General features: G+C 49.7%; 6 protein-coding genes across 6 annotated transcripts; all 6 read right to left on the reverse strand.

Moving 5' to 3' along the window:
• Window positions 1-4,198: 4,198 nt before the first annotated feature.
• FOXG_06825 (uncharacterized protein) lies at window positions 4,199-6,919 on the reverse strand. The gene is made up of 2 exons (XM_018385477.1): window positions 6,671-6,919; window positions 4,199-6,570 (listed from the first exon to the last, which is right to left on the reverse strand). The coding sequence occupies exons 1-2, from the start codon at window positions 6,803-6,805 to the stop codon at window positions 4,276-4,278; spliced, it is 2,430 nt and encodes an 809-aa protein (XP_018242856.1). The 5' UTR covers window positions 6,806-6,919; the 3' UTR covers window positions 4,199-4,275.
• Window positions 6,920-8,942: 2,023 nt separating this feature from the next.
• Window positions 8,943-9,875, reverse strand: FOXG_06826 (uncharacterized protein; the record flags this gene model as incomplete). Its single annotated transcript, XM_018385478.1, has 1 exon — window positions 8,943-9,875. One exon carries the CDS (start codon window positions 9,873-9,875, stop codon window positions 8,943-8,945), a length of 933 nt encoding a protein of 310 aa, XP_018242857.1.
• Window positions 9,876-10,770: 895 nt separating this feature from the next.
• On the reverse strand, window positions 10,771-12,068 carry FOXG_19412 (uncharacterized protein; the record flags this gene model as incomplete). The annotated part of the gene is made up of 4 exons (XM_018399626.1): window positions 10,771-11,221; window positions 11,273-11,505; window positions 11,562-11,825; window positions 11,886-12,068. 4 exons carry the CDS (start codon window positions 12,066-12,068, stop codon window positions 10,771-10,773), a joined length of 1,131 nt encoding a protein of 376 aa, XP_018242858.1.
• Window positions 12,069-15,657: 3,589 nt separating this feature from the next.
• On the reverse strand, window positions 15,658-17,271 carry FOXG_06827 (uncharacterized protein; the record flags this gene model as incomplete). Its single annotated transcript, XM_018385479.1, has 4 exons — window positions 15,658-16,306; window positions 16,397-16,750; window positions 16,811-17,127; window positions 17,206-17,271. 4 exons carry the CDS (start codon window positions 17,269-17,271, stop codon window positions 15,658-15,660), a joined length of 1,386 nt encoding a protein of 461 aa, XP_018242859.1.
• A 42-nt stretch (window positions 17,272-17,313) lies between these two features.
• Window positions 17,314-18,188, reverse strand: FOXG_19413 (uncharacterized protein; the record flags this gene model as incomplete). Its single annotated transcript, XM_018399627.1, has 2 exons — window positions 17,314-17,886; window positions 17,985-18,188. 2 exons carry the CDS (start codon window positions 18,186-18,188, stop codon window positions 17,314-17,316), a joined length of 777 nt encoding a protein of 258 aa, XP_018242860.1.
• A 1,435-nt stretch (window positions 18,189-19,623) lies between these two features.
• Window positions 19,624-20,412, reverse strand: FOXG_06828 (uncharacterized protein; the record flags this gene model as incomplete). The annotated part of the gene is made up of 1 exon (XM_018385480.1): window positions 19,624-20,412. One exon carries the CDS (start codon window positions 20,410-20,412, stop codon window positions 19,624-19,626), a length of 789 nt encoding a protein of 262 aa, XP_018242861.1.
• Between the last annotated feature and the right edge of the window lie 780 nt (window positions 20,413-21,192).

Here is a 21,192-nt window from a genome sequence, read left to right on the forward strand (position 1 = left end):
CTTGCCGTGTCATCCTAATTCAAAATAGAATGAAAGTTCGTGACAAAAGAGAAGTCCCTGGAGGCATGGTGGCGCTAGGATCAAGGAGCAATCGCCAGGCGAGATACAGCTAAGGGCCTGGTTGACTGCGGCTAGACCGGTTCTAAAATTGTCGGGCCAAAAAAGCCCAACATATCCCCGCACTGCACACCACCAATTATCACTGATAATTTCAACCAGCCACTGACAATTTAATATCGTAATATAATAAAAAGCACCATTGGGACAATAACTCCGATATCAACTTCGCGGTGGACTTAGAAAACATATTAACTAACGATCAATTCTATCCTATTCCAGGGATACATGGAACACTTGTCTGACTCTCCGAATGGACCCAGTCAGCCTGGTGTGTGACTTGCAGGTGGTGCGGCTGATAAACTAAAAGCTTACGCACAACTTGACTTAGCACCTGACCAGAGACCCTAAAAGTCCGGCCCCAGTGTTGGAGCCGAGCCTCACGGAAACATGCTACGTCAGATCATAATCATATGTCCTTGGAGCCTCACCGAGAGCTCACGCGCAAAATGGGACTTGCATGGTTTCGCAAACTAGGAGCAATTGAAAATCTAATCCCAATGCAACGGCCCAATATCACATGGCACTTAGTGAGTCTGTTGATTCATCGATGCAAGCGCATCAACCCAACAGAAGGTGTTGCGAGTACATCAGATCACCACCATTAAATATTGAAACGCCTCAACTAACGTACATGATAAGCAGAAACTTATCGTGGGCAGCGCAGCCCCCAGATCAAATCCAATCAAACAAATTGCCAAACAAATCAATCAAATATGCCAAAATTTTATTTCAATCAAACAAATACAAAATCCTCGATTTGAAATAACATTTGATATATTTGATACACAATATGCCATCCAGCGTCCATGCTGCCAGACCGTTGACCGCACTTTCACAGCTTACCCGGAACCTGGCTGGTGAGCGACCCCAGCCAATCAAAGTCATCCATCAAGCCTTCCATTAGTGACCTACCCCAGTACCACGGTCAGGCTGGTGGGGGAGAAAGTAGCTCCTTAACTTTTACGTCCCGTCCTCGCGACATCAAGTCGCGTCGGTGCTAGTTTGTTTACCTTTCAACGCGTACCATTCCTCCCACGAGTCGACGCCTAACCCGATGGAATCCGACGACATCATGCTTCCTTCGCCTCCACCCTCTGCCTTTTCTTTTCTTCGACCACCGAGGAATTTGGCGAGTCAATTCGAGCTGACGACGCAGTCGGCATTGCCAGACCACCATACTGTTGCAGATCTTCCGCGAGCAGTGTGGAGGAACAAACGATATGTTTTGGAAGAGTCCTTGTCCCGGAAGGGCTCGAAGGGCCGGAAGAGCTGGATCAAGCGCCATGGATTTTTTCTTGTTGAGATCGACACTAACGATAGTCCTTTGAGTCCTTACTGGGCCTGTCGTTTGTGTGACGCGAAGGGTCAGCCTGAGTTCTTCGCCGCTGCTGCTACGAGTTCGGCAGCGGACCATCTCCGCAAGTATGTGAATGTGAATGTGACGTCGCGAGCTTGAGCATTATTGACCAACGCCAGGTCTCACAGGATTTTCGAGAGCAGTCAAGCAGCTGATCCAGATCTGTCAACCGATGAATCTGAACGGCCTAAGCGACGACGCTTGCAGTACAGCGCCGTGCCGCGTGCTAGAGTCAAGATGATCCGAGAACTGAGCCTGGGACTTCTGATCAACACCAATGTTCCTTTTTCCTTCTTCAGCGATACATTCTTTCAGCAGCTCGCTTGGCAGCTTGACCCTCACCTAGCTGACCAGATACCATGGAGCCGGCAATCGATGGGCCGTTTGCTGGATGACACGTACAAGTCTAAGAAAGATGAGATCAAGCAGGAGCTCTCAGATGCCCTTACTAAAATCCATCTGGGGTTCGACCTGTGGACATCGCCTAATCGGCATGCTGTTATGGCAGTCACAGCTCATTTTCTTGACCGCCAGGGCAAGCACCAGTCGCGCCTATTGGCACTCCGTCGCCAGCTAGGGTGTCATAGCGGAGAAAGTCTTGCGGTGACGCTCGGGCAAGTTGTGCGAGAATGGAAGATAGAGGACTGAGTCGGAACCGTGATCTCGGACAACGCATCTTCAAACGACAGCTGTCTCGTGAACTTTTACGGAGATCTCGACGCAGAGATGAGTCTGGCGGACGTTCGGGCCAGACGTATGCGCTGCTATGGGCATATCCTGAACCTGGTTGCTCGCGCCTTTCTCTACGGCGAAGATTTCGAGTCTTTCGAGGCCGAATCGCAGGTATTTGATCTTCTCGGCCGGCGCGAGGATGACCTACGACACTGGAGAAAGAAAGGGCCGGTGGGAAAGCTCCACAATGTTGTCAAATTCATCAGATCTTCCCCTCAGAGGTGTGAGCTCTTCAAAAGGATCTCACGCGAGAACGACGAAGCACAAGAATACCTCTTGGCGAGTGAGTCGACGGCAGAGCTAGAGGTCGTAATGAATAACGATACGAGATGGAACTCCACTTATCTCATGATCTCTCGAGCGCTCGTCAAGCAGGGAGACATCAGGGCGTTCTTGGTCCACCCAGAAGTGGAGAAATGGCTACCGGAGGCCGACATGCTGAAGGGAGATGACTGGAGACTGTTGGCAGAAATCAAACTTATTCTTGAGCCATTCTATCTACAGACTATGAGAACGCAGGGCTGGGGCAGCGAAGGAGGTAACGGACGGCTCTGGGAAGTGATGACGGGTATGGAGTACTTGCTGGAACACCTAGAGGATCGGAAGCTGTTCCATCATGCCGTTCCAGACGAGGCAGGGGGGCAGGACACCAACTCGCAGGCCGAGCTGGCTCGAGGGCGACCAGACCGTAACCGGCAGCTTCCTGCTCGATTTAGGGATTGCGAGACGGATATCCATCCGCGAAAGTCCAGGCAAGGCCCCCTGTCAGATCGTGGCTCGAGACAATGCGATGATGGATCAGGCAAGCCATCAGGATCATTAGGAATCGATGACATGGGAAAGGATCACCGACACTATTTAAGACTGTCCATCATGACTGCCTGGCAGAAACTAAACGAGTACTACACCAAGCTTGGAGACTCACCGTTGTTCGCTGCATCCATCATCCTCCACCCATCACTCGGCATGAACTATCTGGAGGTGAACTGGGCGTCGGAAGAGCAGCTTGTGTGGGTGAGGGATGCCAAAATTGGACTGTCTGACTACTTGGACCGTTGGTACCACTGCAACCGGCCGGTGGATGAGCAGCAGAAGATGATCATGGACACATCGACATCCTTAAGCGTACCAAGGACGACAACTGAAGTTAGCGTGTTCAAGCAATGGATTAAAAGCAGGACAGCGAAGACCACGGTGATGGGAAGCGAGCTTGAGCGGTATCTGCGGCTAGAGCCGCAAGAGACTGAGGATCCAATCGAGTGGTGGATGGCTCACCAGGGACAATTCCCGATGATCAGCCAATTGGCTCTCGATATACTCGCGATACCGGCGATGGCGACTGATTGCGAGAGGTCGTTCAGCCTAGCCAAGCTAACGCTGACGACGCAGAGGCTTTCGATGACGACGGAAACGCTGGAGAAGTTACAATGCCTTAAGAACTGGGTCAGACATGGTGCGGTGAAGCTAGGGGCGACAATAGGTGGGGGGGAGGAGGTCCAATGGGAGATTGGAGATGTTAGCATGGAAGCATAGAGAGTCAGATTTGAAATATTTGAAATATTTGAATAAATATTTCAAACAACAAATCCAGTCTTGAGAGTTATCAAATATCTCAAATATGACCCCGGATTTGATTTGTTTGATTTGAGGGCAGCGCTGATCGTGGGGTCGCTTTGCGGAGTAATTTCGGGAAATCGTATGTGATTACACAACTGCCATCTGATAAGTGCCCGGCGCCGCGCACACGAATTTCTCGACGGTTAGGAGCCAAATCGATGCAATTTCAGGGCTGGAGGACTGCTACGCTCTGGCGGTCCGTTTGGTTCAAGAGCGATGCTGTATAGACGAGCGGGCGCTGAGATATTTGCGTGTGCAGCGGCTGGGGGGCCAGGCTTCGCTGCAAGGACTACGATATAGCAATGCACTGATCCTGCTGCTCCTTAATATTCAAAAAAAAAGAAAGAAAAAAAAAAGATTCAATAAAAAAAAATGCGCTTTCTAGATAGATAGATAGATACGGACTAGTTATAGCTATAAATATATAAAGATCCTACCTGACAGCCAGCTTACCGTCGTCGAGGGGCGGTCCGCCTCCTCCCTAGCCGAGCCCAGCGCCCCCGATGGCCCTGGCCCCGAGTCGGCCTTGGTCCCGGGCCTGAGTCATCGGGCACGGGGGTCCCTACCTGTACCCGTATCCTGCCCTGGCCCTGGCCCCGCCGGCGGCGCTGTTTGAGCTCATCGACGAGCCGGTTCAAGCTCCGGCCGGCGCGTAAGAGCTCTAGCTCTGCAACTGCCTCCTCCTCGTTCTTGCCGGACGCCGTGCGGGCCAAGAGCTCATCCCAGATCACCTTCCGGCGACAGAACTGCACCCTGATCCCGTTCCCCGGGCGCCAGCGGCTTCCCCACGTCTCTTCTAGCACCCGTACGGCCGGCTGACCTGCAATCCCTTCCTCCCATTCCTTCCAGACATCCCGCACTGTAAAGACCTTGGCCAGGGCTGCAACGACGGGCATACCTGGTACTGGAGGCTCTGGAGCCGGAGCCGGAGCCGTATTGAAGTTCAAGGTAGGGGCTGTCGACGGCGCCGGCGCCGGCGCCAGCGACACTGCTGGCCCGGCTCCAAAGTGGCCGGTAAAGGTGACAGGGACCTTGCCTTGGAGGAGGGCATCGAGGCCGTCCTGAATTCCTTCTAGCCGGGCCTCTAGCCGGATGGCCAGCCGCTGGCTATTCTGTAAGACGGCCTCGCGTGTGCTCTCTAACACACCGCTAAGCTCTGGCAGCGCGCGTTGTACGAGCAGGCTTAACGGCCCCGTAGCCCCTACCGCGTCAGAGCGAACGGCGACGGCGAACTCATCCCATTCGGGCCCGTTAAAAGGGGCGTAGGCGAAGAAGGGTAGCGACGGATAGCGAGGCTGCAATACAGCCAGGTCCTGTAACAGTACTATGCGCAGGCGCCGCATAAGCTTAAGGAAGCCGTCGGCGGCTAGGTCGTCGTCGTCGAGGCCACCTTCTGCCCAGCATTGCCGGCGCGCGCGAGCCTCAAAGCGAGGCTCCCACTCCTCGATCCACGGCCAGAGCTGCTTTTGTAAGACGTACGGGGGCTCGTGGGCCGCACGCGCGAGGAAGTAGTCCCCGGGTGACGCCGAGAAGCCGGCAACAATACGCATGAACTGGCGCGGTAGACGCGTAAGATAGGCCTGGCAGAGCACGTTCTGGTTCCAGCGGCCGGCCTGCAAGATCTGGGCGAGCGATGTGCCGTGGGTCTCCGCGTCCTGGGCGCCTACCCTGCGCGGGAGGTGCGTCTTCTTTGACGCCATAAGGCCAGCAGCACCGAAGATACGCCAGGTCTCTTGTAGCTGCGTCGGGTACGAGAGCTCCTGCTCGCGGTCCCGTCCGACAAGAACCTTGATCCGATACCAGTCCTGGCGGCGCCGGAAGGACGGGGACGGCTCGCCGGCGACGTGCCAGCGCCAGAAGAAGAGCTGTGCTAAGGCCCCCTGCGTACAGAACAACGGGTCCTTATGCCGGAGGGCACCCATGAACTCTTTCTTTGTCGTCTTGTTTAGCTTACCGTCTCGCAAAAGGGTAACGAGGCAGCAACAGGGGGTCGGGCCTTCTGAAGACGGATAGTCGAGTAGAGACAGGTCTGCAAGCTCCATCTTACGGCGGTTTTCCCCCCGTAAGAGGTAGTAGTGGCCGAATAGAAGGTCAACTCGCGTACGGAGGTTTTGGGGCATGTATGCGGCCCCGCTGAGAAGGAGATCCTGGACCCGGAGCCATTCGTCGGGTGAATAGCCGGCCTGGATCCCGTCAGTCCCGCGGTCTTTAAAGGAGGCGCGGTCGTGCTTCCCCCGCTGCCGGCCGCGTTGCTCAAGGAAGCCTCGTACGGCGGCGCCCCGGGGGTTTTCCGTGTTTGCGTTGCCGTGGGCTACCTGGAGCCGCCAGAGCTCGATAACGGCCGCGATATAGGCGTCGATAGTGCCCCTCGTAAGCAGAGATCCTTCGGCAATGTCTGCTGCAGCCGGCGCAAGGGCCGTGGGTGGCACGTAGCCCTCGCGGTCGTCCGCAAGCAGCTCGGCGGCCTCGGCCAGGGGGACCTCTAGAGCTTCGGCTAGGCTTTCGGCTTCTGCCAGGGCCGCGGCCTCGAGCTGCTCCTGTTCGAGCTGCCGCCGTAACTTTACAGCCTTTCCTTTGCCCTTGCCCTTACCCCGTGCCCGTGGTTTCTTTTGCGGCGGGGCAACGCGTCGTAAGAGGATATCCTCTTTGAGCCACGCTGCTAGCTTGTCTGGAGTTACGAGCTCGCCGTCGGGCCAGCTATAAAGTGAGCCGTCTGCCGCAGCCCGAGGTGTACGGCACCAGGCCTATAAGTCCTCGTCTGTTAGCCGCCCATGGGACTCTACGTAAAAAAAAAAGAGACAAGGGCAAAGGGGAAAAGAGAGGGCGGCGGCCGGGGGAACGCGCCTTCCACTCCCGCTGCTTCGCAGCATAACTCCGTGCCGTGTTCGCCGGCTGTTCGTCCTTCTTCGCCTGAAGGCCCGCCCTCCGGGTGGCACGGGCACGCTCGTCTGCGGCCGTGTACGAGTCGTCTGCGGCCATCTCGGTCGATCAAGGCCTTTCTACGTGGTGTTTGTTTCCTGTCTGGGGCCTGATAAGTTGCGGGGAACTTATCAAAAGCACTTATCAGGCGCCGCGCACACGATTTCACGGGCCGCTTTTTGCGGGGGATAAGTCGTCACGTGGTCGGAGCGAATTACGACGTAATTGCGGGCACCATCGATAAGCATGTGAACCATCCAAGTATGTGAACCACTTTTCTTACACCATATAGGTAGATATCATCATAAAAACACAACAAATCAATTAATCAATTAAAACTACTCACTATATTCTTCCCCAGACATCCCAATTACTACTTGACACGTTCTTGCATTATGTCCGGGCTTACCGCACACTCCACAGCGCCGAACCCCCGGTCCGACCGACTTTCTTTGACCACTACTTCTTGACGATTCTGCAACTACCTGCGCATCAACATCCATCTGATCAATTGCCTGCCTTGCTTCATCTACTGTCATTACTCCTCCCTTCTGTAGTCGGGTTCTTTTTGCCCTTCGGCACCGGCTTAGTATCTTATTTGCCTCTTGAACATCATCCAGCCTGGCTGTCAGTAAGGTAATCTTATGCATACGTTCCTTTGTTGACTTCTCTAGAGACTTCATAGCTTCAATAACCGACTCTGGAGAGCTACTGTGATGTCTTCTGATTCGTCGTTCAAGGTATTCAGACTGAGAGCCAGCCTCAAGCACGGTCTTTGGCGTCTTTGAGACCCAAGGGGTTGAAGGGTTAGCGACCTCTTCAGCAGGCGTCGGAGTCCGCAGCTGCACATCAAGCTTTGAGACCACACTTTCTGGATCTAAAGGAACAAGCCCGGCTCCTCTAAAGGCTGACTTGATATTTCTTTCGGTCATAGTAGCTTGATGCGCTGCATAAAAGGCCGGGAAGAACTCGGTCTTAGAAACATGTGTTATAGAGCATCTGATCAAATGCTCTATTTCTCGACCATAAGCGTTTTTAAGCAGGTTAAAGTACCCGACATCAAGAGGCTGGAGTAGATGAGACGAATGAGGTGGCATACAAAGTGTAATAATCTTATGTTCCTCGCAATATCTCTCAAAATCGACAGAGTGGTGACTTTCATGGCCATCGAGGATCAGAAGACGATAGGAACCAACTGATCGGTTGCTTGTACACCGATCAAAGTGCTTTAGCCACTCAAGTCCTATCTCGTTATCGATCCAGCCATTTTGGCTTGTCGCAATAGCCCAATCGGCTGGGAGGTTACTTTCTCGGTACCAGTTGGCGAGGTGATATTGGCCCCCACCGATGATAAACGGCTGGATCGCCCAGCCTGCCGCATTAATCGCCTGAATGACCGTAATCCATTCCCGGTTTCCAGGCTGCACTGATTTAGGTCGTCCACGCCTGTCTGTGCCTGTGACAACCATTCCGCTTGCAATCATGCCTATAAGGAAGCCAGTCTCGTCAAAGTTCCAGATATCATCTGATCGGATACCGTACTTTGCAATTGTATTCTGTACAAGCCTAAACCAGCCACGAATAATAGTCGGATCTTCGCATTTGGCTCTCTGGTAGTCATATCTCCGAAATAAACGCGTCTTTAGCTCTGGTTGCCGCTTGACGAAGTTATGAGCCCAGCGCTTACCGACAGGTAGCGCATCGCGGTCAGCGAGCAGTCGGTTGGCCATTTCTTCAACAGCACGCAGTCGGGGAGGAAATCCTCGCGTATCTAGGTCGAGAATAAACTGAACTATAATCTGTTCCTCTAGATTTGATAAACGGCGTGATTTTGGAATCCAATCGCGTCGAGATTGGAGACCATTCTGTCGGCGACTTAAGGTTATGCGATTAACTTTATATATATCTGCAGCGCATCGGAGGCTTAATTTAGGATTAGTTTGAAGTGCCTGAAGGGCAAGAAGTATTCTAGCTTCGTAATTTGGGTCTGACATGCTTGGTGGTTGATAAATCAATTGATTAAGTGAAAAGTTAGGTGTAAGAGGGAAAAGTGGTTCACATGCTTGGATGGTTCACATGCTTATCGTGTACGTTAACGGTATTAGTTAGGGAATCAATGTAATAAAAGAAAATAACTACTATGCTAGGATAAGAACTATGTTATTAATTTCATACGATATTAAACCTAGTTTGTAGCTCAAGAGGTAATAAACTCTTCAATAACCTGATTAAATAACTTGGGGTTCTCCCAGAATATAAAGTGGCTTCCCTTCTCCTTAGCTGTAAAAGTTCGGCTCTTCGCACCAGGGATCCGAGACGCAGCCCAGGCGATACCCGAAGCATTATTAATACTAATATCGCCAGAGATGATCAGTGACGGGATATCAATGCGCGGCAGGACATCACGCCAGTCGGCAAAGGCGTGGTTGATGAGCAATGTGGCGGCGTGTTTGTCGCTCATTTTTTGATTCTCTGAAAGCACCCACTTGTAGTCTGCTTCAGAAATCTGAGGAGAGAACATTGACTTGACGAAAGGAGGGGTCTCGAGGGTCATATTATGAGCGAAGGTGTAGGTCTGCTCTGGCGTGAAGAGGGCAGCAGACCATGTATCAGCTTGCTGCTTTGTCCATGTGGGATCACGAACGAGAACTGATGACTGGTCAACGATGGCGAAATGGTCGACTCGTTTACGCTCCTCAGGGTACTGGTCCCAAAAAGCCCATGTAACAGATGAACCCATAGAATGGGCAATGATGCTCACGTTCCGGAGGTTGAGAGTAGTCAAGACGTCGTTGAGATCGGCTCCAAAGCGACTCAGTCGATAACCAAAGTCAGGCTTCTCTGACTCGCCATGGCCACGCATATCGTACGCAGTCACGCGGTAGCCAGACTCAGAAAAGTACTTGACTTGCTTTTTCCACTCCGCAGCAGTTTGTCGCCATCCCGGAATAAACAGCAGATTCTGACCACCCTGGGGACCAGCCTGAGTATAATTGAGCTTGATCCCATCCTGGGTCTTTACTTGACCAATCTCAAGTGGGTAACCCGTGGCTGAGGCATCGATTTTGCTTCTGATGACTGACGCATGAAGCGCTTGGAAGAAGCTGGCGAGGAGGAAAAGGCCCTTCATCTTTGAGTTTCGGCTGCGAACTTGCTTGTTACCGGTCGAATGATGTGCAGTGAGTGACACGGAGATCGACAGGTGGAAGTGACAAGATGGGAGGAACGGGACAAAAAGTCAAGGGGAGCAGGTGGGAAGTAGAAAAAGCAATGAAGAGGCTTTCATCCTTGTACGGATACTTGAGGCGGATCCTTCTTGATGACCCAGACCCTTCTGGGTGACCTGGACCAGGACCCTTCAAAGACCGTCCAGGGTGTGATCCAATAGTAGCATAAGTATTTCGAGTGAGACCAAAAATTCAATATTTCCTCCAAGGACATTCGAGTCCATGGCTGGGACTATGACAAGGAATACACAAAACGTAAAGATTGGATGGCACGGAATTGGAGTGTAAAAGGCAAATACTCCTGCCGCTACAGACTATCTTAGTATTGATCTACACTCATGTCTGGGATGCCAATCCTGGTGTGAGGCTTTACATCGGCTGGGACGTGCCGGGGGAGGGGGGTGAGTGGGGTTTATCTGACTCGGGCATGACTTGAATCCAACGGTTATTGGTCAGTTCAAGCTTGCACCCTCTGTTTTGGAAGCGAGTTCGTTAGTGCTCTTCATGTTGGACAGTGTCTTCTGCAGCAGCTGAAACAGGGATCGCAGTCGGGTTGTCAGCAAGTTGGACAGAACCAATAGCACACCACTTTCTGATGGCTTTCAATCTTTCTTTCTGTTGGTTCCAAGAGACATGGATAGCTATACGAGATCGAATGCTGGCATTTCTTCACAGTGCTATCAAGAATCATCAAAAGTCAAACAGTATATACACGTTTTCATTTGTTGAAATTGCTGCCATCATGTAAACTCTACTATACTGATTCTGATATTACAGTCCACCAGCTAAAAACTGCCATCACTGCTTGTAATTATCCTCGACCCCTGCAAGTCGCACTTGACTCGAGTTTGACAAGGAAGCCATCTCAATTGAGCTGATATCGATCTCCGTGTGCTTCCTAATCCCAGCATGTCCCTCCAACTGGCCCTCATTTGTCGATTCAATCTGACTCCATTGAGATCGTTGGCGCGATCGTTCGAAAAGATTCGTACCCGTTCTCGCTGTTGACTTTGGTTGAGATTTGGACTCGTGACTTGCACTGTAGCTGCGTGTGAAGGCGTTCTGGAAGGCTTTCCATGGTATGAATCTAATGATGGGTCGGAGTGAGGGGAGACAGACGCTGATAACGCCGCAACAATTTTCGACAATGGTCCATAGAACTGAGTTGTCGACTGTCCAATTGACGGCAAAGGTTCCAAAGTCGACTTTGGTAATTAATTCTAGTCGAATGATGGACGTGATGACAACACTTGCGACAAAGTCAGTCGGCAGCAATGATCTGTAGATGAAGGGGACTCACAAGCCACCGAGTATAAAAAACAGAATAACGAAACATTTTTGTGTGAGTGTAATCTTGAGTTGTAATACTTGCGGAATCGGTAGAACAACCAGAACCAAATCGGCCACAATATTCGGAATCGAAGTGCCAAAGAAAAACCCATTCAAGTCGACGCATTTTACATCGGGTTGTTGTTTCGCGATCGGATCCCAGTTTGCGTGTACTGGGACGCATTGAAGAGCAGAGACAATAAACTGTTCTTTAATCAGCTATAACATATAAAAATGGCGACAAAAGAGTGAACACTGACCGCGGAAGTAAACCAGAGAAGAATGCACATTCCAATATAGTAGATAGACCTTCGGATGTAGGTTGATGACGCAAAGACTCTCCAGTAGAACATTAGAATAGAAAACTTGAGACTGATTTGATTGCAATAATAGAACATCTCGGCGACGTATGCTCCTTTGGCGTTATGGCTCAAGAGTTCATTTGTGATGGGCTCTTCGCCACTAAGGAGACCAAGGCTGGGGAGGCATGACAACACACAGGCGCAGAACCCTCCCGTCATGAACTGAAAAGAAAGACGTATCAGTTCGCGAACCTCGACTGGGATAGCATGCGAAAAACTTACCAGACCAGTTAGCGATAACCAGTCATCCCACCAGAAGGGACTTTTTGCCAAGACACGACTGAAAAATCGTAGAGAAACGGTCAACATAGCCAAAGGGAAGCATATTGAAAAGACAAGGATTGTTCGGTTCCGATAGCCTTTTGTCATGAACTCGACGTCTGATAACTCGAGTTGGCTAGACATTTTGACATGTAAAGATTAGTAAAGCTTGTATCGCATTGAGGCCAGGACTCGGAATCCAAGGGAGTTTAACTAATTAACGGGAATTAGCATTTTTATCTACGCTTGCAAAAGAAAAGGAGGAGATATCGTCTCTCGTTGGGCTGACATGGATGGACTATTACACTGTGCAAAATGTCTGTTAAAAAGGCAAGTGTCTGAGATGATGAACCTTAAAATGTGACCCGCTTGGACATTCTGTGGCGGGGCTTCATCCTATTGGGTCATTGCTTCAAGGATGCGACTCACTAACCCCCCTTGATGAAACTGGGAGCTGAGGTATCCTGCATCTGAACCCTTGGAGGCTGATCTTGTATTCCGTAGAGGGAAGCCGGTTGCTTTATTTGCTTTTTTGCATAAAGGCTCGATCCCCTCACCTTTCATAATATCCACCATAGTCACAACGACCCTGTCCAGTTCGCCCGTCCTCTGGGAGGGTTAGAACTTTAACAGAGTTGATGAAGGTAGGGATAATGCCAACGGATTGCATTCTGACGAACTCATTATGAGCATGCTCTGCGGAAAAGAATTTTTAGGCCTTCTCGTAGATGCTATGATACGCCGCACCATATCTACTTCTCTATTAAGCTTTACCCTTTTAAATAACGTACATGATAAGCATGCGAAACAAAAATCCCTCATATACATTACTTTCTATCTAATCATTCAATTTACGACCACATGATATGCCACAGTCTAGTCAAGAGGCTAAAATCATTCTTGCACTTTAGGCCTACCAGGCAGACCCTAAATTAAGTCTGCGACGAGCCGCAAAGATATGTGATATCCACTTTGAAACCCTCCATCACCGATCAATCGGCCGTCAAGCGCGTTGCGATTGGGTTCCAAAACAGCGGAAACTAAGTGATCTAGAGGAACAGATTATGTTTCAATATATTCTTGACCTAGATTCACTAGGATTTTCTTCCCGGCATCGCGATGTTGGGGAAATGGCGAATCGACTGCTTGCTGATCGTGACGCATCACCAGTTGGCAAGCGCTGGGCTACCAATTTTATTAAGCGGCAACCAGAGCTCAAGACGCGTTTTCAGAGGAAATATGACTATCAGAGGGCCAAATGCGAAGATCCAATCACTATTCGTAATTTGTTCAGGCTCGTAGAGGACATAAGTGCGAAATATGGCATCCGATCAGATGATATCTGGAACTTTGACGAGACCGGCTTTATGATGGGCATGATATCAAGCGGTATAGTCATTACCAGCTCGGAAAGGCGTGGAAGCCCGAAATTAGTCCAGCCTGGAAACCGGGAATGGGTTACAGTGACTCAAGCGATCAATGCGGAAGGCAGGGTCATCAATCCATTTATCGTGGTTGCAGGCCAATATTACCTTGCCAATTAGTACCAAGAGAGCAACCTCCCGGGCACTTGGGCTATCGCCACGACCTAAAACGGCTTGACAGATAATGAGATAGGCCTCGACTGGCTAAAGCACTTCAATCGATGTACATCCGACCGATCAGTTGGTGCCTATCGTCTTCTGATCCTTGATGGCCATGAAAGTCATCAGTCTGCTGATTTCCAGATATATTGTGAGGAGAACAATATCATCACGCTCTGTATGCCACCTCATTCCTCTCATCTGCTTCAGCCCCTTGATGTTGGGTGCTTTGGGCTGCTGAAAAAGGCATATGGTCGAGAAATAGAGCATTTGATCAGAAGGTCTATAACCCATATTTCCAAGACCGAGTTCTACCCGGCCTTTTATGCTGCTTTTCAAGCTGCTATAACTAAAGAAAACATTAAGGGAGGTTTTAAAAGAAGTCTGAATAAGTGGGGGAGATGCACTAGGTGCAGGGTTCAGCAACCTACTTGACACTATTATGACGTACCTCAAATCTCGCAGCCTTCGACGCCGGGGATCTCCTCAATTGATGTGGACAAGATGCGTTTTTCCTTGTCTGAGATGGTACAAAACTATGAAACTGGTTTCTGTGGACAGTGCAATAGCATCGTATTTGTGGCATGAAACATATTGTCTTTCTCGGCACTATCTGCGGTATTGTTTGAAGCGGAAGACATCGCTTTGCTGACAGAGGCACATATTGATGACTTATTTACGTCTTCTGGCCCCTACTGGTATCTTACGCAGCCATTTTGACATTATATTCAGTCACCGTTCTTCCTCTATTAAGGATTTGGGTTGCAGCATAAGGCTGCGAACCGATTATCTCAACTGCCTGGCCTAAAATATCTCACGCAAGAGTGCGAAATCAGATTCGTATCAGCGATCATATTGCATACTCCGTGCAATGGCCGAGGTAACAGTTCAGGATGACCTGCTGCAGTGGCGCTAAGACAAATCCACCAAACCTTCAGCTTCAGAGGAAACAGACCAGGACCGCCTGGCGTCGCAGAATACTGCCCTGAATGCCAAAAAAAGTTTCGACTGCAACGGGAATGTGCAAACCTCGAGGCACTCATTGCGGTACATACACCGGGAAGGGAATGTCGTTTGAACCACCAGCACCGGCGTTCTAACGCACCAGAATCAGCAACGGCAATAAAAGACCATAATGATAAGAGGGGGGTTGGATATTCGTCAAGATGAAGTTTACGAAAAATGGCGAGGGTGATCGTGGGTCTTACTGAGGTGCGATAATTTCGCTCATAGTCTGTTCCATTCTCTCGAGCCCCCCCACCAGTACCCATTGTAAATCTAGAAAGCATATTTGAGGAAAGTAAAACTGCATCTATTCCCTTAGTTCATAAATAGCCCTGCACTTGCCTTATAAGTTAATTTCAGATATTCCCGGTGCGAGTTTCACGTTATTCCACGCTTGCTTTCGGCTCCGGTCTTCTGTCTGGGTTGAGGAGGAACCACGGAGTATATCGAGAAGTTGGAGGAGCCTTGGTGGCTACCAGACCAGTATTCCTTAGATCTTTGTCTTTGTCCGGTTCTTCGGCGTGTATATCTGCTTCAACTCGGAATTTGCAATCATAGCCGTCGTCAACCGGACCCCAGGTTTAAACAGCTAGCCAAGTCCCATTAACTATATGATTGAATTAAACATTACCATAGGGTTTCCCCTTTTGAGTAGATCTTGAAGGTTAATAAGAATGCTAAGAATTTTATAAAATTTAGCTGAGAATACGGCATTAGTTATATGTCCTGACTAATAAACTTCCAAAGTGTGAAGTAAATGTACAAAGAAAGTCAAACACGATATAAGTTGAGAAGATACTACAAAAAGCTTTTCCCCCCGGCTATATATCTCAGATAGAAGTATAAAAGTGAAAGGTTCTGCACAATAGCACAGAAAGCCGAGACTAATTATGGTCTGCCGCCTCTTGGAAACTCGAAGACCTTTCGTAAAAAATATTAGGCTTCCGCACGGTATACTCGATGCGATGTATGTCTGTCTTAAATCTCACGTTTTGACTAGGCAGAGGCGATGTACGCTTAACCCTGACTCAAATGCTTCAGACTTTACCCGAATTAAGGATGTCCAGACAAGATGACAGAGAACAACCACCTTATCTAGTCGAAGTCCTGAGTTGTAACATCTCCTTCCAGTCCTTCTACTTAACCTAGCCATCCTTACATCCAGATATCACGCCCAAAATTGAGCTACCAGATTCCTCACCAACCGTCAACTTCGCTAACCGACGTATCCAATTATCATGCGGCTGCCGGTCCGGATCGTTCGCTATATGTATGATGCCTGGCGGACAATGGCTCTCCATACGTAACTTGCGCTCTTCAGTCGCTTCCGGCCCTTCTTGCCGAATAGTTATGAAACCCTGCAGTACGTTTGAGTCGCTAGGCGTCATGCGACTGAGGACTTCTTCGAGTACTCTTTTCGGCAAGTAATAGCCCCTCCCCTGATCGCTGAGACCTTTCTGCGCGATGAATAGTGTGGCCTTGGCGGCTCGGGGATCTGTATTCCCCACATCCATACTAGACACTTCTGGCTTGGAGGAATCTCGGGCCGTGAGAAAATCGACCTTGGTAAGAACCAGCAAGGCAAGCATGGCGGGGAACTGGGCCAGAATCATGTTGCCGTATTCGAAGCTATGGCGGAGATAGTGGACGCGCAGAATGGTCTCAAAGTAGGCTCTGTACTTGGCAAGAGATTTCTGGAGCTCGTCTTGATCAAGCAGAAGTGACGGCGAGCCGCTATTCCCATATGATGTTAGGATTTCGTAAAGTTGGATAAGGGCATAGTAGTAATGGAGGCTTTGGTTGATCATCAGTCTACTCTATTCTTGGTGCAGTGGCGGAACAAGGGTGTATCACTGCCCCATACAAGACGAACGATATACTTACTGTAATTTGAGTTGCGATGGAAAGACGATATGTGACGCTAACAACGGGTCTGGCAATGTGCGGTACCATGCTTCTAGCTTCTCTACTGTTTCAATGATTCTTCCTGCCCCGCTTCGAACTGCTTGATTGTCGATTTCATTCGTTGAAGCTTGAAGCATGGCCGCGTTGAGGATGAGGCTGAATTCGACCCTGGCCTTGAAAGTATAACGGTACTGCATTGGCACTAATACAGAAGTCGAGGGATACTTGAGCCAACTTTCGCCATACCAGTCGGGATTGAGGTCCGGATCGGGCAACGGACTTTGGGGCGGAGTTCGCAACAGCGGTGTTGTCTGGAACTGAAGACTTAGCGTACTACATTTAATTAGCGAACTGAAGCACCGCATTGGAAATATTAGGGTTTATGTTTCATACCACTGCCAATGAAAGAGTGACCAAGCCGTAAGATTGTAGGAGTGGCGTAATTTCTTGTGCATTATATATGTTGTTGGCTCGAACAGCCCCAACTCATGAGCAATATCGATAGCCTGGACTAGATACGCTGACGACAGTTTATCTATGCCGAACATGTTTACAATGGTATTGATGATGATAGCAGCTTGTAGAGTCGTCAAGCTTCTCTCGCGGGATTCTTCGACAGCCCATAGCCTTTTGGCCTCGGCAAGAAATTTATAACCCAGGCTATTCGGGTTCCAAAACTCCGCTGGTTGTGAGAGGTAATTTTGGCAATGCTAGCAAAGAGAACGGTAAGTACAAATTTCAAGAGGAGCCAGGAGATCTGCAGACTCTCAAGATTCATAACGACTTACACATCCGACCGCTAGGATGGCGTTGACAAGAAGTGGAGAACAAAAGGTGCCAGATCCAGCCAGCATACCGTCCAGGAAGTAATCCTTATGAAAAAAGGTGAACCAATCTTATTCGTAAAGAAAGTAGGCACGTATGAATGTTCTCATCATGTCATCGTCAGCGTTAACGGTAGTCCACTTGGAAGGAATAATCTCATCCATCCTAGGGTCAACAATAAAGGCTGCGTGAACCGGCCTCAAGTACTGGGCTTTATACTTCTGTTCGGATTCCGACAGCGGCGGGACACTGACGTTGCCGGACTCATCATTCTCATTCCACTCGTAAATCAAGGAGTGAATGAAAGGGTTTGTCGGAGTTTGCAAGTATGAGGGCATCAGGCGTGAGTAAAGAAACTGATAGCGATATCTGGTTTCGGGCTCCAGCTGAACTTGATGAAGGAGATCTGCTGTGCTGAGTTGATGCGCCATAGTCTCGGCATCGGTACCGGCTCGAATGCGACGGAAAATCTCGTGGGCTTCAGCCTCTGGCCGAGTCTGTATAGCTCGATAGACAATAGCAGCAGGATGCGACACTTGAAGCGCTTCTAACCTCTGCCTATAATTACCTTCAGGTGTTTGCCGGTAAACACAATCGATGTGCTTTGCTCGACACTGAGAACATGTCGGCCGAGCACCGTTGCACTATGCAAACCATTCAGCCCACGTTTGAATGAACCTTCAAGCGAAGGGCTACTTCCCGAGGTTAGGGCTTAAAGAGACTGGGTTTAGTAGTGACGTACCTTGATCTTCCGTTGTCGACAGGATTCGCAGGCTAAAGATGTAGGAGCTCCTCTTCGTACTAGGGGAGCTGTTCGATACTCGGCATGGGTCACTACGGGATGAGGGTGCAGAGCTGGTAGTAAAGGTCGAAGATTAGTCCCCTGACTTGATTTGCGTGTTAATGAGGTCGAAGGATCTGAGAAATTGGAAGGTCCGTTTCGCATCATGCGTCCGGAACGACGGTTGCGGCGTTGGCATATATGCAAAGCTACGGCCTCCAGCTATTTAACTGAATGATAACCTAGTCTCCTAGATAAACCTTTCAAGGAAACTTACAGGTAAAGCCAACGTGTAATTTGCTTATGATGTCCCTTATGATCAGGTAAGAGCCGCCCCTTGCAGCAGTTGTTTCCTTAACAAGAATGATGTCATGGTGGTCAAAGGATGATCCTCACATGCCGCAATCTTGCGTACGTTTTCTCCGCTATTGATTGGATGGACCACATTGACGTATCATATCTGCCTCTGGTCAGCCCGTTGCGCCGCAGCAAAGCCGAGGGAAATATGGGCAATCCCATCTATGACTGCCTGGGTCTTACGTCACTGATACACCCAAATTCTTACATAATCCGGGGAGAGACTGAAGAAGCTCCATAAGGTTAAAGCTTACCAGATCAGACGATCTAGAAACGTACACGACAGGCCTAGACAAGGGATTCCTGCAACGGGGAACAAATAAACACACACCATAACCGTGACATTATCTCCCCGTAGCTTGTTCCCAGTTAAGTTTTATAATCGTATGGCATCCTGGAATCCTGGGTTAGGGGTTGTTTCTTTGGATTATTTCCTGGCGACCCTATTAGCGCATTCTTGCTGAGATCTGAATGAGATGGAGAGGATGAGTCTCCCACGTTTGCAGTCGCTTGGTGGCTGCCTGTCAAAACCCCTGAGCCGTGCCACCAGGATCTTTGCGGACGCCTCTGCTGTCCCCCTTCGAGGGTTAGGCTGGCCGTCTCCTCACCTGGTCGTTGGCCCATCAACACAGCCTTACTGCTCTGACACCCTGGACCATGCCTAGGACCTACAAGCCTTTGAAGAGCCTGAAATGGGGGCTGGAGGCATGCAACCACAACCCGCAGGCTCGGATAGTCACAACATCTTGCTGATATGGTATCGATAGAAGAGACGTCAGACCTGGCCTCCCTTGCAAGATCTTGATGATGGGTGGGAAAATGCCACCCTTACGACACATTTGGAATACTACTAGATGTCTAGGATTTATAAGGAAGGAATGATCCAGGCGACAGTTCAGTACGCACGAAAATCTCTGTTGACAAAGTCTCCCAGCGCCGCTGGGCCAGCGGGGAGTAAGCAGAAGAGTATCTACGTAATACTTGCTAAAAAGCCCAAGAAAAAGGCCATTTCCTCAGATTATTTTCCAGATCCCCAAGATTGAATAGATGCTTCCCGATGCCACTCGTCCTGACATCCTCCTAATTGTTCAACCATTGTAATGATAAAATATGCGTCATCTTGTTAATTCGTATCCTTCATCAAAGATCGTCGTCGTGTCTGTAAATCGCATAACTACTGTTTTCTCCAGTATTTCGTCCAATTGAAGTAATGCTCATGTTATCAGGGCTGCTGGCATTGCTTTTAGTCTCCTAGGTCTTGGATATAGCGATGGGCTTCGTTAGCGATGTACTCCTGGATAAGGGCGCAGTCGCAGTCGGTGTGCTGAAGGAGCTTCATCTTGAGGTTATAAACCTGAAGAGTTAGGTCTGTCGCACAGGTTAACAAGTCGCGGTTAATCTGCTCCATATCCTTTTCGGCAGACTTGAGTTTTCTCTCATCTTCTTGCTTCCTGATGCGGAATTTATTGGACGCAATTCGATTCCTCTCCTGGACTTTTCTGGTGTTGGCGTTATTTTTAAAATGCGGAGACGAAAGATTTGTCACTGCAGCGTCGTTGGTACTGCCACGCTTTTTTGTATTCTCGTGAACTTCTGCTGCTGCTTTTTCTTTTGCTTTTGTCTTCTTGGTGGAATCGCGTCCCGATGATTTTGTCGGATCGCGCTCGGCGTGGTTCGGTTTTCGTTTCTGATCGTCCGATTGCGTTGAAGAAGAGCGTCGTCGACCGTCCGAGTTGCTAGGGGATCTTTCAGGGCTAGTTAACTCGCGAGTTCGTGGTGGTGTGGGATACTGCTGGGAGAAGATAGAGCCGGTCAAGTTGGTTGAGGCAGGAGCATATCCGTAGTTGAGAATGAAATCATCGACATCGTATTCGTGCTGGGCGTTGCTGCCAACGGCTTCAGACGGCCCTGGGAATTTGGGCTGGTCAGCGGCCCAACATTGCTCCCGCGCAGGATGAGACACGGTGCCGAAGTTGTGAACCGCCGACGGTTCGCACAGAGATTCCATCGGTGGAGCGGCGCTCTGAGCCATGGCGAAGGCTAGGAGTATGTCTGTTTAGGGACTTAGTGTAAGCACGGAACGGTCACGAAGGGGTTAGCGTTGGACCAAGGGAGGGCCGTACCCATTGCACTAAAATATACGAATTGGTCCCGATGTGACTTGATGATGCCTTAAGGACTGAGTTGAGTAGAGATATTGATGAAAGATGATCGCCTTGAAATAAGGGAAGAAGCGAAGGAGACTCTAGACGATCGTGATGGAAATAAGAAGGAAAGAAGCAATGGCAAAGTGACGATTGTGACGTGACCAGCAAGCTACTTGCCATTTTGAAAAGAACGTTGATAAAAGGAGCATGGGGGGAAGGGCAGGGGGGGGAATCGGCCGGAGGAGATTGACCGGATAAGCCTTGATTGAGTCTGAGTGAGTCGCTATAGAGTAGATCATCAGGGCCAGAGCCAGACACAAGACATGCCAGAGGAACTTCCTGGCTGGGCAACAGGTCATACAGGTATACGACTTCTAGTAGGAGAGGTGATATCAAGCGCTGTAACGCATAGAGTATACCAGGGTACTGTGTCCTGAAACTCTGCTATCTATCCGCACCACGCCGCATACCACAATCTAATCTCGATCAATTGAGTACGAGGGATGGGGGGCATAAGCAGAGAGCTCAATCTGAGCTGTAAGCGGAAGCCGGCATAAAGAAAATCAAGTGAAACTTCAAGAGTAGTGACACGCAAATTCGAATGCGAATGACGCCTGAAGCGAGCTACCTGGTTACGAGACGACTGAGGTTATCTCCACGGACCC

Source organism: Fusarium oxysporum, chromosome 3 (genome assembly GCF_000149955.1).
Source record: "Fusarium oxysporum f. sp. lycopersici 4287 chromosome 3, whole genome shotgun sequence".
NCBI lineage: Eukaryota > Fungi > Ascomycota > Sordariomycetes > Hypocreales > Nectriaceae > Fusarium > Fusarium oxysporum.

Coding starts and splice junctions, on each gene's coding strand:
- FOXG_06825 (XM_018385477.1), bottom strand. CDS start 6,805: ATGGCCGCAGACGACTCGTACACGGCCGCAGACGAGCGTGCCCGTGCC. Junction 6,571..6,670: donor CGAAGCAGCGGGAGTGGAAG/GCGCGTTCCCCC, acceptor GAGGACTTATAG/GCCTGGTGCCGTACACCTCG.